Source organism: Callorhinus ursinus, unplaced genomic scaffold (assembly GCF_003265705.2).
Source record: "Callorhinus ursinus isolate GAN/ISIS: 27379988/994484 unplaced genomic scaffold, GSC_fseal_2.0 scaffold13, whole genome shotgun sequence".
NCBI lineage: Eukaryota > Metazoa > Chordata > Mammalia > Carnivora > Otariidae > Callorhinus > Callorhinus ursinus.
This window is the reverse complement of record NW_027397075.1, coordinates 36,317,986-36,334,152: the sequence shown is the minus strand read 5'-3', so window position 1 is coordinate 36,334,152 and position 16,167 is coordinate 36,317,986. Positions and strand designations below refer to the sequence as shown.

Sequence of the window (16,167 nt, the reverse complement as noted above, 5' to 3'; positions counted from 1 at the left end):
GACGATCAGGAACCAACAAACTGATTAATGCTAAACAAACTCACAGGGTACCCGTTTATTTATCAGAATGCCAAGTCCATAATTTTCACATTAATCATTTAGACAAAGAGAAAAAAACAAGTGACACTGCTCATTTTTACAGAGTGCTGACTTCTTGATGGATGAAGACCACTCAGAAGTCTATATTTTAGACCAGACAGTTTCTTGATGAATACAGGATCAAAACAATAGATATTGGATTAGTTTAAGGGATATTTCGATCCAGTTAGGATAGCCAGATAAATTGTCCTTTTCCAATATTGATATACAGAGTGATAAGAATTCTGGCCGTAAGTAGCAACCCTGGGGTGCCTGGGTGGCTCAGTCAGTTGAGCCTCTGACTTTAGCTCAGGTCATGATCTCTGGGTCTTGGGATAGAGTCCCACATTGGGCTCTCTGCTCAGCGGGAAGTCTGTTTCTCCCTCTGCTCCACCCCCGGCTCGTGTTCTCTCTCTCTAATAAATAAATAAAATTAAAAAAAAAAAAAAAGGAGTGACCCTGCCACTTAAACTATCCCTTAATCTCTTCAATACTCTTTTCTTAATCTACTGATTAGGGATATCACCACCATCACCGACATACCTATCCTGATTCAGAGAGTTGAAGGGACGGAATAAGATATGTGAATTATGTATGTGAAAGTCCTTCGGAAACTACAGAGCTTGGATGTTATGTTTATGTTTATGTTTATGTTTAGAAAACTGGAATTGGATATTATAATTTATATTAAGCTATTGAACATTAATGCTTTCTCTACAAATGATACTAGGAATATAAAACAAATTATTTTTCTCTGGTGTGCTTGTGAGAGAGATAGAACGAGAGAGGCTGGGAGGGAAAGAAAGAGAGAACACAGCATTGTATGTGAGTTCGCCTATTTATTTATTTATTTTAAAAGATTTTATTTATCTGACAGAGAGAGAGTGCGAGAGCGAGCGAGAGTGCACATGCACAAGCAGGGGGATTGGCAGGCACTGAGCCCAAGGCAGACGCTTCACTGAGCTACCCAGCTGCCCCTGAGTTAGCCTTTTTAGAATTAAAATAGATTTCTATTTTGAGGACCAGCACTGTGTAATCTCATAATTGGAGGGAATTTTCTCTCCCATGCAGAGCTATATCTACCTTAAGATTATCTTTATGTCATTCTGAAATAGAATCCAGTTAAACTCTCTCTAGATAGCTATTTTAAAAGAAGGTTTTTTTTGATGACTTTGCAATTTAGAAAGACTAGATGAAAAATACTGGTTGGGAGAAACTCTACAAAATACACATACACAAGTCATAGGAGGGTGGTTCTTAAAGGTCTGAAGCAGAACCTGGTTTGACTGATTTGCAAACAGATTAGAGATAGGTATCAATAAAAAGTGGCATCATGCCAGAGGCAAACATAAGCAAAGCAATTGTTAATGGACTTCTAGAAGTTCCTCCTTTAAAGCCATTTTCTCCACTGTGTCAAGAAACATATAAACATGTCTTAAATTCCAAGATCTTCAGTTCTTAAAAGTCTATTTCCATCTCCACTCCGGTATCTAGGTATGTTGTATACTTCATTCATTTGTGTATCACTTTATTATTCTTGTCATAACCACATCATCACTGATATATTACTTATCCCTTTAAAACAACTTTTTCCTGTTAGCTGAGTCCTTATGCTAAGCAATAACATCAGTACAATCATGAGTTTGAGGTTATATATATATTTATAAATATATTTTAATATTAACAGTTATATATTTTTCTAATACATGTTAAAATAATTACGTAATTAAATAAACATCTTGCATACTTAAATAATTTTGAGTATCAAACTTTGGAAACACTGGCCTATAGGATAGAGTATCATCTATAAAGGAAGGTAATAATTATCCACATCAGAAGTTATTATGAGAGGGCGCCTGGGTGGCTCAGTTGTTAAGCGTCTGCCTTCGGCTCAGGTCATGATCCCAGGGTCCTGGGATCGAGCCCCGCATCAGGCTCCCTGCTCGGAGGGAAACCTGCTTCTCTCTCTCCCACTCCCCCTGCTTGTGTTCCTGCTCTTGCTATCTCTCTCTCTCTTTGTCAAATAAATAAATAAAATCTTTAAAAAAAAAAGTTATTATGAGAAACAAATGAGTCAGCATGTAAAAGCATTTTGTAAATGGCAAGGTACTTTACACACACACACACACACACACACACACACACACACACACACACACGTTCTCCCCCTACTGGATTCTAAAAGCAGAGCACAAAAATTTGCTTCAGCATTGGCAGAGAAAAATAGTTTTACAAGAGGTTTAGGTTTTTATTTGATATATGTACACCTGGAAGACAAAAGAATGTGATTCTGAGTTTTAAAAAATTAATAGAAAGCCACTATTTAAAGGAGACAAATCCTTTTTAAATTTTACAATCTTATCACGTTAGCACATAGGGCACAGAAAAGCTGCTTTTCTGTGAAACCAGGATTTTCTATCATTCAGTAGTGGTTTGAGATAAAGCAGGTACCAAAACTAGTAACAACTTTACTGTTTGGAATTTATTACTTCAAGGCAGCTAATTCAATAGCTTTCTGCTTTATACAGTTAACAAGATGTTGCATGAATGGACTTTCTTTCCCTGTGATCTGTCATGGGGTAGCTATTTATTGAGTACCTATAAATGCACTGCACACTAAAGATATTCCTAAAACACACTAAGGAGAGATCTTAGCCCCTTAAAGCATATTAAAACAACAGTGATGACTCCTTAGCACAATCTAGGCTTTGACTGTTAAGTGAGAAGCTGTAAAAACAAGACTTGGTTCATTCCACTGGTGATGGTGGTAGCTACCATATCTTCAGAAGGACTAACAATGTCCAATGAATTATAAGACAGTGTGTGATGGAATTGGACATTTGGGTCTATTCCTATTTTATTGGTTGAATCTGATTTTCAACCACTTCCTAATATATCCGAGCACACTGCATGGCATATTGTAGGCGGTCAATAACTTTGAAAAAATATTAACTATTCCTTGTATTCATGGCAAAATCTTTACAACATCATAAAGAACAGAAAAGTAATATTGAACAAATAAAAAATAGTTAAAATAGAGGGTTTTTTTTTGGTTTCTTTATTTAGAAAACTATATACTGTCTCTTCCTTTTTTTTTTTTCTATTGGTTTTTTTTTAAATTTTTTTTATTGTTATGTTAATCACCATATATTACATCATTAGTTTTTGATGCAGTGTTCCATGATTCATTGTTTGTTCATAACACCCAGTGCTCCATGCAGAACGTGCCCTCCTCAATACCCATCACCAGGCTAACCCATCCCCCACCCCCCTTCCCTCTAGAACCCTCAGTTTGTTTTTCAGAGTCCATCATCTCTCATGGTTCGTCTCCCCCTCTGACATACTCCCCGGTTTTATGTGTGCTGGTCTTATTTCCAAATTAGATGGTCAATCCTTGATGCATGGCACCATTTTATACAGTTTATTTTTGAATGGTAGCAATGTAATTGCACAATAGGTGCTCAATAAAATATTCATTTATTAATACTCTGGTTCTCTTTAGAATTTATTACTAAAGTATACTGTATTACTAAGAGAAAGATACTATATGTTTTTCCTCTAATCCTTTGGAAGTGCATCAAAGGCTTTTCCTCAATGATTGCTCCATCTCCTTTACAAGCTGGCAAAGATAGCAAAATTTATTATCTCTAGTTTTCATTAGTAGTAGTTATTTAATTATTATTTAGGCATTATTATAGATAACAAAATTGATTATCTCTAGTTTTTATTAGTAGTTATTTAGTTATTATTTAGGCATTATCACAGATAGCAAAATCTATTATCTCTGGTTTACAGTCAAAGAGATTGGGAAAAGAGGTTGGGCAAGGGCTTCAAATCCCATTTTGCTTAGCTATAGCCTTAGGAAAAGTATTTATATCCACTGGCTTTCAACGGTGGATCATTAAAGAAAAGGAAGGATGAAAAAGACAAAAAGAAAAGCAGGAGGAATTCCTACTTGGAATATCTCTGCTTTGAGATAAAGCTGTCTAGGGTTTCTCTGGGAAAAATACTAATGCTTTAGGGCAAAAGGGCCTGAGACAGCAGTTTCTCCGATCCTGTCATCAGTCAGAGCCTGGCTACGCTGAGGACAATGGAGAACAGGCCAGTCCCCCTTACGTGCTAGTATTTACTAGCTATAAATAAGGCTTGTTGATTTCAGCTTCTCCAAATCTGAAACAGTCTGGTTCTCGGAGTGAGGAGCACTTCTGCTGTCAACACCAAGAGAGGGCTGACTAAAGAAGTCAACTCTGAGGGTCCCTGAAGAGGCTGGTTAGGAGATGGTTCAACACATCCCCACGTGATAGTGGCAGCATCCTTCCAACAGAACTGTCCAATTTGAATTTTTTATTTTATTTTATTTATTTTTTTACGATTTTATTTGTTTATTTGACAGAGAGAGAAACAGTGAGAGAGGAAACACAAGCAGAGGGAGTAGGAGAGGGAGAGGGAGAAGCAGGCTTCCTGCGCAGCAGGGAGCCCGATGTGGGGCTCGATCCCAGGACCCTGGGATCATGACCTGAGCTGAAGGCAGACGCTTAACGACTGAGCCACCCCGGAGCCCCAAATTTGAATTTTTTATTTTAAAAGGCTCTTCAAATTTGAATTTTTACGGTTCCGTAACACACTATATCCGAACACATACACTGTAAGTACAGTCTATTATACATAGATAGCACATGATACATGAAAAACAAAATGGAGGAAAATGAGGGGGGGAAAAATCCAAATAAAGCTGAAAAGGGTAAAAAAATTTGAAGGCAGTTTCCTGAAAAAAAAAAAAAAAAGACAAACAAACCACCCCCCCAAAAAACCCCTCTCTTTCCTGTAGATTGTTTCACTAGGATTTTATTTCCTTCCCACTCAGTACGTATATGAAGACCGAAGCCAGTCATGCCGCCAACAATGGGCACTCCTTTGTGCTAAGATACAGATGGAATTGCATGGGACAAAGCCACCGATAATTACAGACGCCTACAGAACAATCCCCACAAAGAAATCCTCTAGTTTTGGGGAGAGAAGAATTCCCCAACACAATTTGCAATTACAATATGCAAAGGAATTTGCCAAAAATGTGCTGATTATATAGAAATTCAGAGGCTTTATGGGAGTGAGAGGAGAAAAGCAAGAAACCAGAAGATAAGGCATAAAAAATAACAACATAAGTTTTGAAAGAATAAACCATCTGCATAGAAAAAGCCCATGTAGAGAAACCAGAAACTTGAGCAATAAAAATACAGTGATTTATGCTTGAACTGATATGATGGTGCATTACCAGCCAAGGCATAAACAAAGATGAATATACAGAGCCGCACTAGGCCATCTCACTCTGTGCCTCACTTCGCACCAATGTAACATAGACATACCCCAATTCATTGATGGCTTGTGGCACAAAACATTTTTAAATCAGTTGTTCGTAGACTGTATGCGTTTCCTGCCTCCCGTCTCTCCAGACGGCCTTCTATTCACCCACAGAAACATGTACTGACTGCTTGTGTGACAGGTGCTAGATTTTCCTACACCTAAATATTATAAATGACAATTGGTTCCAGATGGTCCCACAGAAGGCTGTGTAATCTGTAATATTTATAAACCATCAGTCTGAGTCTCAGGCCCTGGGAACTGAGGACTACATGATACAGGGGAATGGGTTAGCATTCCTCTTTTCTGTCCAGGGCTGGGCCCGAGTCAGCTTTTGAAAAGCAGGCTGGAGGGCCCTTTCTGCTGTCCCGTCCCTCTCTGCCAATCCAATATTCTTCTCTACTCCCCATCCCATCCTCAGGGACCCCATGCTACAAACCCCCCCACCAGCGGATGTCGGCCTCCACACAGTACTTCATCTCTAAAATTACTTATCTTTCCTTTCTCCTCTCAATAAACACTTCGATTCTCTGGAAGTAGTTGATCTCAACACGAAGCTAGCATAAGAGCATTGTGTGGAAATGATCATGATAAGGTGTGAATGACCACCTTCTGACAAATTAAATATATTGATATTAGAGGACATACATATGAAAGATATGAGTATGCATAAGCATTTTCATTATATGTAATCTTCTTTCCTTTTCTTTAAATGAAAAAGCTTATTGAATCAAAAGTGAATTGGGGGGAGTGCCCAGGTGGTTCAATGGGTTAAGTGGCCAACTCTTGGTTTCGGCTCAGGTCATGGTCTCAGGGTCCTGGGACTGAGCCCTGTGTTGTGCTCTGTGCTCAGCGGGGAGTGTGCTCAAGGATTCTCCCTCTCCCTCTCCCCCGCCCCGCTCATGCTCACTCTCTCTAAAATAAATAAATCTTTAAAAAATCAAATGAATTGGGGAAATATAAACAAAACGAAAATGAAAAATTTAAGACTGAAGGAATTTCTCTGGAAATTTCTCCAGAAAGAATGACCAACTAGGAGGTTCTGCTCAGGAAGTCGGCTGCAGGAATCTGCTTAAGTTAGTCGTGCTTTTCATCTCTTTCCTCTGCTTCTGCATCCCAGGATTCTATCAGTGTGCTAAATTTTTTTAAAACAATAACTATCAAACTAGGGGCAAGGCCTCTGATTACAGCAGAATGGAGGCAGAAGCAGCCAAATCAGTAAATGCCTTACCTATACAAAAAGCCAAATACATTAAAAAGATACACTTGGGGTTTTATTGTAGTCTCCTCTGACCAGTGGTTTTGCTGACAAAAGGATCTGTTATAGAACTCTTTCAATCACAAAGCTCCCTACTACTTATAAAGTATGATTAGGTTTCAAAAAAAGGTCAGTAAATACAAAGGAGAAAAATCTTTTTTAGATGAAAGATATTAAATGTATACATATACATATACATGTATTGCTCAGGTTATTAGTTTGTTCCCAAAAGCAAAATATGTATTGGTGCCTCAAAATGTAGTATGTAGGGAAGCCATGAATAACTAAATTCTTGGGAGAACTTTTTATGTGTCAAGAAGAAAAGTCCAGAAATCTTAAGATTGGCTGTGACACTAGCTGGGCTTACCAATGCAAACAGAAGGGATTTGTAAATGGTTAGCGTATTTGTCCACCACCTGTGTTTCTATCCGTTCCCTCTCTCCTTTACCTTGCCTTTAGAGGTGTTCAGTTGTTTATTTTTCTAGTCATTTCCAGGAAAAGGCACATGAGACTTGTTATGTTCAGAGGGAGGTGGGGAATGGAGTAGAGAGCAATTACATTAAACGCTTGGCTCAGAATGCCAAAGTTTATTCTGGAAACTTAAGGGAAAAAAAAAATTAAGGATGATTAATGTCCAGATTCCCCAAATACATTCTAGTTGATCTGGCTTATAGGTTTCGTAGCTCATGTGTTCTAATTATTCATTCAACACTGACCTGTTCTCAGTGCAAACCCAGGTAGCAGCTCAGCTGCTTGAAGAGAAGGAAAAGCCCTCTGCGTGGCTGTCAGTCTCCTGAGGGGAATGAGTCAAGCTATGTGCTGCTGCCTCACCTCACCAGAAGCCTCCCAGACTTTTCACTTCCTCTTTCCATTTCAAAGTTGCAGAAACTATTTTTCAGTGGAAATGCTGCTAGCAATTGGATTTCCTAGTGATTTCTATACAAAGAACCAGCTGGACCAGTGGAAGCCAGACCCCTCCAGCCCTCGCCCCTACCTGCTGTGTCTGTTGTCTCTGGATCGCTCTCACTTTGGGCACGGGGCTCTCCCTAGAGGAGGAGGACTGCTGCCGGGACCGGCTCCCGTTTTGCACAGGTTCGGCCACCAGCGCTGCAGATGCCACCGACATGCTCCCCGTGCTCCGTAAGGAAGCGCTGTGTGGCAGGGACGGTGGGGCTTTGGCTCGGGCACCTAACCCAGCCTGGTCCATCTTCCGGATGGGGGCCTGCCCGGTACTGTTCTGCCGCGGCAGAGCAAGAGGTATGTGTCTGTCCGGCACAGTGTGCCGCCTCGAGAAATCCTCACTCTGGGTGCTGCGTTTGGTGAAATCTTCCATGCTGCTATTGCTGGGCCCGCTGAGTTTGAAATCTTCGCTGTTACTTTGGCTTCTGGAACTGGCAGTGCTTAGATTCTCCAAACTGGAATCCACAGAGGCCTTTGGCATTGCTGGAATTGGGTTATTGAGGTGATAGACAGGGTTCTGGAATGACAAGGGCTGGAGGCTGCCTGGCTGGTTCAAGGCTGGGTGCAGGGGCCTTCTCACTTGGGGTGCACTCTGGGGAGTGCTCTGGGTTTCTCGCAGTTGTTTGATGCTGGCCACCTGGGTGATGGAAAGCTGGCTTCCAGTTAAGCGCATAGGCACATCAAGCATGACAGACGCATGCTCCACTTGAGCAGCGTGAGGGTCCTGAAGGTCCATGAGGGAGATGCTCCGACCGTTAGGAAGACTACTTTCCTTTTCATCCTTTTCAGAGTAAGTCATGCTCTGGGAGGAGGCTTGCTGAACCAGTAATAATGTTTTCCCTCTGAAATAGCTATCTGTGTTGTCCTGGCTTGGAGATTTTAGCTTATGCAAATCACTGTGGAAAAAGAGGACCCTTAATTACTCTGGAGGCAAATTCAAAATAGTTAAGATTTCTCAATCCAAGGCATATGAACATTTCTGAAGGCTCACAGGCCCAATGTGGATACTTATGTTGGTTTCTAAACTCAGATTTCATCGTTACAATTCTTAAAAATCCAACATTTTTAGTTTCTCTCCAAAGGTGGGGAATAACATTGTGTATACCACTCCATCATTGTCTTCGATTTTTACTAGAATTCCAGTCATTTCCTAGTTAGTTTTTAAACCCTCCCGAGGTATTCCAATTCATCGTTAATGGGTTCTGTCTAAACCTTCAAGAGGAGGGAGCAGTGCTGTGTGTACAACCAAAGGGTCCCTGCTAAAGGCCCAAGTCTTGCCAATCTAGAAAAGAGGGTCAGTCTAAGCATCAACATTGTATCTACCTATCCTGTCAACACAGTTCAAATGACATTAACTGAGGTTCTCTAGATTTTTGAGTGCTACAATATATGAAAATATAAATTTCATGGAGTCCTTAATCTTCCCCCATTAAGGTGGACTTAGGTTTTTTTTATGTTTGTTGAATATAACTCTACAATATCATTCTAGAAAATAAGTATCCTAGATCTTGTGTATTATTATGATAAACAATTGGATTATCTCAGGCCAGATGATTCTTTCTAATTGATCATGACTTTCAGGTTGTAAATTCAACAAATAAGTTAAGTAGATTTTTGCCAAATCCCTAAGCATTATCTCTCTCTGAGACAACAGTTTCAATTCTTTCATACCTGTCAGTGGGGTCTTCAAATATTTTCTGCAGCCCAGAGGAGAGGCTTCCACTGACATTTGGACTGGAGTTATGCTCAGTGAAGCGTCTCAGTTGCTGTTGTATTGGTGTAGGATTAGTCAGAGACTTGGTAATATCAGCAAGAACTCGAGGGAGAGGTCCCAATTTTGCCACGGTCGCCTGTAGGAAGGAATTTTCACCCTAATTGGATAATAAGCATTGTGACATCCACCAAGGATTGTTTTTGGGACAACGATGCCCATTGATGGAGGGGTGTAGGTTGGAGGGAAGGGTAGGTGTTTGCATATGGGAGTGGCAAGTTCATAATGCATTGTTATGGAGCAGCAGAACCATGGCGTCGAGATGAATGGAGGAGGCGAAACAAGGTGCAGCAGACATCGAGGAAAGAAAGGAAATAGAAATTAGGATTATGCAAATAAAAATTAAAAGACATGCTCAAAACAACCAAACTATTGCCATTCCAACTAAAATAGGCATGCAAAGCAAACTAAATCTTTGGGAGGCTAGTAGATCAAGGTGGGGGGGGTGTGTGTAGGGGAAGAACCAAACACCTTCTAACCAAAGGACTTCAAGACCAGAGGATTGGCTAGTGTGATGGAACTTCCAAAGAAAAGGCATCGTGTGAGAAAAGAAATGCATGCCAACATACAAGAAGGTGTTGCATTCAGGGGTCTGGAGCACTGCAGGGCACACAGTTGATATTGCCATCCACTATCCCATTTACTTTTGGGAACTCTGACTTATTGTCAACTGGGTTTGCATCAGCAAGACAATCTTTTTTTAAGCAGCAATATCAGGTAAACTCTCTCTATGGGATGTGTCTAAGATTCACTCCTGGTTCCCAGGACCAAACACAGATGAAAAAGGAGAAGGCATGTTTACTTAGCAAAGCCTGTTAAGAAGGCCTTGATCCTAAATCAACCAGGTCTATTTCACAAAATTACTGTATCCGCATCCCACTCATGCGGTTACTTGACAAAGAGTCACTTTTTAGTATTGGCTTTATCCATCTCAATCATTTTCTTCTTTAGGGAATTCTTATTCTCATGGAGTCTTACACAACTCCTTAACTCTAGGACAGCTTTACATGGCTGCTTCTGGGTCTCCTGTGTCTTCTCCACAACTGAGACTCTTCAACTCCGCTCAGATGGGTAGAGTGGCCAGTCAAATGCTACCCAAAGAATAGCCTTTACTTGCTCAACTTTCCTGAGCCATGATTCATATTCAAGGAATTTATCCTCAGTACAGCTGCAACTCAAAGTCTAGCTAGCATTTCTACAAGCGAAGAAGGGGTCCTCAAGAATACAAAACAGTTTATTATTTTACAAACAGTAGGACACCCTACCATTTACATTGCCTCGGGAAAGTGGTCTTTACTAATAAGTCTTACTCCCCCCATTTTATTGGTACAACATTGTTAAGGATAATAGGAAAATGGAGGAAAACAAATACATTCTTATCACAAAAAATGTGAAAAGATTTGTCTTTTGAAGTTATTCTAACATACCACCACACCTATTTATGAAGTACCTGTAGCAAACAAAAACATCAATAAATAATTATTATGATAAACCTAGCTAAAGTCTAAGACTACTTTCCATTACAAATTCTATTTCTCTTTGAAAAATTCCAGAAGGAAGAAAATGATTGGCATGGTATATATTTAGTTATTAATATGTAATTCTTAGCTTATACTCAGAAAATAAATGATTAAAAGTATTTTGTTTTTTAAATTCATATCTGTAGAGAAAGAAAACATCAGAATTTTCAGATCCCACGTAACTCAGTAGTACTAATAGTTATACTGAACCCTCTGACTTGCATAATAAAAGAGTCTCGTGAGTAAAACTAATTAAACACAATAATCTCAGCATTTTTCTAAGTCCACACTTTTGTTAGAATTATCCTAAGAGGTTTCATCACCTCATCCTGCTATACATGAATAAATCTGCACTTAGCAATGTTTGATGTTAGTTTCTAGGCAAGTTTTAAGACATGTTATATATAATGTTCCATACATATATTTATAGAAATATATACTCCATTAATTCAGATAATTAAAAATATATGTTAATAATTTCACGGCCTTCTAGAATTTTTGGTTTGCAGGGCACATATTTTACTCGGAATTGATAACTATTTACTCCCAGACTTCTAGCACAAAAGGTTGCTTTCAACTAGCAGAAAGCATGAATACTGTCACTCTGCGGATACTCTCCAGAATTCAGGTATATTCAGGTTCTCTAACTTCCATCTCCCATTATGCTTCCAACCTACTTTACCTTATCAAGTTGGGAAACTACTTCCCACAGTAAGGAATGCAAAACTGAAAGCTCTCGGCCCAGATCAATGTAACCATCAAAGCCTGGGGTGTTTGAGATGGTGTCTGGATTAGAGATCTCCAAAAGAAAGCGCTTCATTCCACCCCATTCATGCTCTAAAAAATCATTCATGAATGCCATGTATTCTTCTTTGTTACCAAATCTGAAGTAGAGGGAGAGAAAATGGGAAAGGACATAGTCAGGAAAAGAGATGTTTGAGTTGACTTTACACTGAGCTTTAAATTTTTTATTTATTTTTTAATTTAATTTTTTAAATTTAAATTCCATTAGCCAACATAGAGTACATCATTAGTTTTAGATGTAGTGTTCAATGATTCATCACTTGCATGTAACACCCAGTGCTCATCTCATCATGTGCCCAATTTTTTGTTTTTAAGTTGGGGAGGTAAGTGACTAATTTATAATCTGTAAGTGATAAATGCTAAAACATACTTTCTTAATACTGATGTAAAACTCAAAAACTTTGCATAGCTTTCTATTCTCTGTCGGCTAAAGCTAAACCTCTTTTTTCCCGGTATTTAAAGCTCTCTGTAAATAACCTTCATTTGCCTACCAAATGCTCATCAGTATAAACCTTCAATATTGCTAGCTTCTTCAGAGTCCCCCAAATATATGCTGCTTCTCTAAGCCTTTGCTCATGCTAGTTTCGTTATAGAAGAACTTCTCTTCTTTGTCTCTAAATTCTAGGTATCTTCAGGGCCTTGCTTAAGCCCAGAAAACTTCTTCCAAAATAAACTAGAAATAATTTTTACCAGAATTAACTCAAATATGGGTAAATATGTCTACTTCTGTGCTGGCTCTTAAATAGGATACACAAAGTTAAAATAGTGCACTTCTAAAAAGCCACTATTTATACTAGAAAACAATGTCTCACTGAAGTTCTAATTTTTTCCTTCAACACACTGCTAATAGAGAATCTTGTCTTTTTAGAAACAATGAAAAGTGGCAAGAAAAAGGTGTGAGTGGACACACTCTGCCACCCAAACATAACTGCTGTTTACAATTCAAGTGCATTTCCTCCCCAATGGTTTCCTAACTCCCTTTCAAAAAGTTTTAAATCTATTGAAAAGTTCAAAGACTATATAACAAACAACCATATGCATTCATCTACATTAACCAACTGTTAACATTTTGCCAAGTTTGCTTTCACTTTCTCTCTCTGCACACACTTTTTTTTGGCTGAACCATTTTAAACTAAGTTGCAGACATAAACTCTAAATACATTAGCACCCATTTCTCCAGAATAAGGAATATCTCTTACATAAACCAATGCCATTATCACACTAAAACTTTTTAAAAACATTATCCATAAATCATCTATATACAGTCCACATTTAATTGTCCCCAAATGACTTTTATAGATTTTTTTTTCCAATTCAGATCCAATTAAGATTCAAGCATTGCAGTTTTTTTAAATCTAGAACGGTGCCTCTCCATCTTTTCAATTTTTCATGACATTGACTTTTTCTGAAGGGGCCAAGTCAATTGTCTTAGATAATGTAAACACTGAGTTTGTCAGATGGTTTTTATACTTAGGTTTTTGTATTAACATATTTTCTAGTATCCTTTTTCTTTTTTGCTTAAGTTTTTAATAGCACTTTTCATTGAGTATAATTATATCTTCATCATATTCCATATTACTGGATATTTTTTATGAACACCGTGTTGGCTGCAAATATTCTACTGAATGCATGTACCATGGGTTATTTAACCACTCCTCTAAAGTGAATATTTAAGCGGTTTCCTTCTTTTTTCCTTATTTTTAATACCACCGCAATGAAAATCCTGTAATATGAGTGATGAGGCTTCCCCACCCCCATCCAAATTTTAGGTATCATGTGTTTTTAAAAAGTGCCTAAGATAGTGACACCTACTTGGCAAAGTTAGCCAGGTTCTGAATGACCTTGGCAATCAGAGTCAGGGTGCGAGATGTGCGGTCATCAGGATACTCCTGCATAAGGTTGAAGAGACTGGGAGACATGATGGCAGGGCACAGGAAACGGAGGAACAATGAGGCACTGATAAGCCGCTCACTGATGTCCTGCTTGCCGCGGTTCAGGCACTGCTGCTTCCATGATGCAAACACTTCTTTCAACTCACGAGGGAAAACACTGGGGAAGGAAAAAAGATCAAACCTCTAAATATAAAAGGACCACAAACCCAAGAAAACACAAATGATCCCACTCTGGCCCAACACGCCTCTGCTCTAGAGACAGGCTAAGAGGACAGCCTAGTAGAGAGAATTCTGCCTGATTCATGGCTTAGAGTTGGTGGAAAATTGACAAAAGTCCAGATGGAGACTGGAAACCCAAAGCTACAGAACTCAGGGATTAGTGTAAATTTAGTTTTGCAAAGTGGGAAAATGGCATGAGGCTCCTGACTAAACCATCTGGTTTAATAGAGCTTACCATAATCTCTCTAAAGAGTGTTCATCAAAACTCTTCCAAAAATCTCTCTAATCGCTGGGGTTGGAGCAATGCAAAGATCATTAACACAACCGTTTAACACTAGTAAGTATTTTAGAAAGCCATTAAAATACTTTTGGTATTAGAGGATGTGGTGCTAAGATTCTGGGGAAATATTATATTTATGTAGATAGTCAGTTCACAGGTACTGCTGCTTACACTGGAGATTTGGATTTTCGAGGGGACTCTATCAGGGAAACCTTCCATCCTCCCCCTCAGCCCTTCCTTTGGTTGGGAAATGGCACCGTCAACATTGTGATGACTTTTGCATGGAAAAATGTCAATTCCATATGCAGGGGCAGAAGCCCTGACACCTGCTCACCAGTAGGAGTTGATGATCTTGCAGAAAGCCAGCTCACAGCACATCTTCAGGTTGCTCTGATGGTCTATCAGTTCACTAGAGGAACACTTGCTGGGGTCCACTTCGCAGTTCTCATCTGACTCATACAAAGCTTTGATGAACTCCCCTATTTGAAGAGAGAAGATGACAGACAGTACAACTATGAATAGTGTCCTCCCAAACAGAATAAAAGGATTTCGGATTTCTGTCCTTAACGTAGAATGGGAATTTCTTTCTGAGACCTGACGTGGAGGGCACAAAGGATTGTTACTGCTTTAGAACCCAAGGGTTACCACCTCCCATATATCATGTTTATTTTCCTCATCCTGGAAATGGAAAAACTGCAATCACTAACATCACCATAATGGTATTTATAAAAATAATAATGATACTAGTTTAATCAATGATACAACTTTAAATCTATTATCTAAAATCACAAATATATTTCATTAGCAGGAACTCATTATTTGTTATAAGGCCCTTCTACCAGGGTGAATAATGTTACTCTTTTAGAAGACAAAAGAACCCAAGCTTGATTGAATAGCCAACCTAAGGTTTTTAGTGCTAAAGGTGGTGCCAAACATAACTTGAACATATTCAAGTAAGGGTCTCTAGACTTAATCTCCTGTGAAGGGGACAGTCATTCAACATAGCACAAAACTGGAGCAGAACATTTCTTTATATAATGTTCGTCCAAATAAATTTAGTTTAGAAGCACTGTTCATATATTCCATCCTCTACAGAGATATGTCCATATTCCCTAAAAGAACAAATCCTTACCTTCCCTGTTTATCCTCCACTATACATTATACCTTGTGTATGTTCTAGTGTTCCATGTCTCACACTGTTTGGTGATTATTTGTTTACATGTTTGTCCCATGTTCACCTCTCTGGGATGAATACCCTTGGAGGTCAGAGGCCTGCTTCGATTCATGGTTGAATTTCTAGCCTATCAAACAGCTCCCAAAGCACTGCAGATGCTCAATATTTATCAGAGATGATAGTATGTATTCTTGGGTTTTTATAGGTCTCTACGATCCTTTCAAATCTGCTTATATCTCTCGAGGTTTAGCCTAGTTCTAATAAATTTCACGAAGCGAACAAAAATTTCTGCAAAATTAAGTACCAGCGGCAACATGCGGGGCATTTTCTATTAAAGGGTTAGTAGTGAGATAAGCGAAAGATTTTACAAAATAGCTATAATAGAGGCCAGGAAATGATTATTTGGAAGAAAAGTGCTTGGAGAATAGGAAATTAGTGCATAGAAAAAGTAAAGGTGTTTGAGCCAGACAGATCTAGGATCTAGCAGAGAGGACCTGTACTTTCTTTCTTTCTTTTTTTTGTTTTAATATTTTTATTTATTTATTTGACAGAGAGAGACACAGCGAGAGAGGGAACACAAGCAGGGGGAGTGGGAGAGGGAGAAGCAGGCTTCCCACAGAGCAGGGAGCCCGATGCGGGGCTCGATCCCAGGACCCTGGGTATCATGACCTGAGCGGAAGGCAGATGCGTAACCAACTGAGCCATCCAGGTGCCCAAACTGGCAACTTTTAACTAAATTTTCTCTGAGAATTCTTCAGGCAGCTTGGAAACAGCATTTATTTTTTTGCCCAAAGTGTATGAAATATAATTAAACTTCAATTATTCTGAGTGCTCAGCTGTCCTTATTAATTTT

At 39.0% G+C, this 16,167-nt stretch overlaps 1 protein-coding gene across 6 annotated transcripts in view; it reads right to left on the bottom strand.

The window, feature by feature from the left end:
- RASAL2 (RAS protein activator like 2) overlaps positions 1 to 16,167 on the bottom strand; it is a 356,954-nt gene that overhangs the window by 14,939 nt on the left and 325,848 nt on the right. For 3 of the 6 annotated variants that reach the window (XM_073900062.1, XM_025877491.2, XM_025877488.2), the window contains exons 10-14: positions 14,475 to 14,619; positions 13,562 to 13,798; positions 11,628 to 11,829; positions 9,326 to 9,504; positions 7,689 to 8,550 (exon numbers count right to left, since the gene is read on the bottom strand). In XM_073900062.1, the coding sequence (XP_073756163.1) occupies positions 7,689 to 8,550; positions 9,326 to 9,504; positions 11,628 to 11,829; positions 13,562 to 13,798; positions 14,475 to 14,619 (1,625 nt within the window). Of the gene's footprint in view, positions 1 to 7,688; positions 8,551 to 9,325; positions 9,526 to 11,627; positions 11,830 to 13,561; positions 13,799 to 14,474; positions 14,620 to 16,167 lie in introns of all 6 variants that reach the window. The other 3 variants (XM_073900061.1, XM_025877489.2, XM_025877487.2) reach the window with 1 other exon arrangement.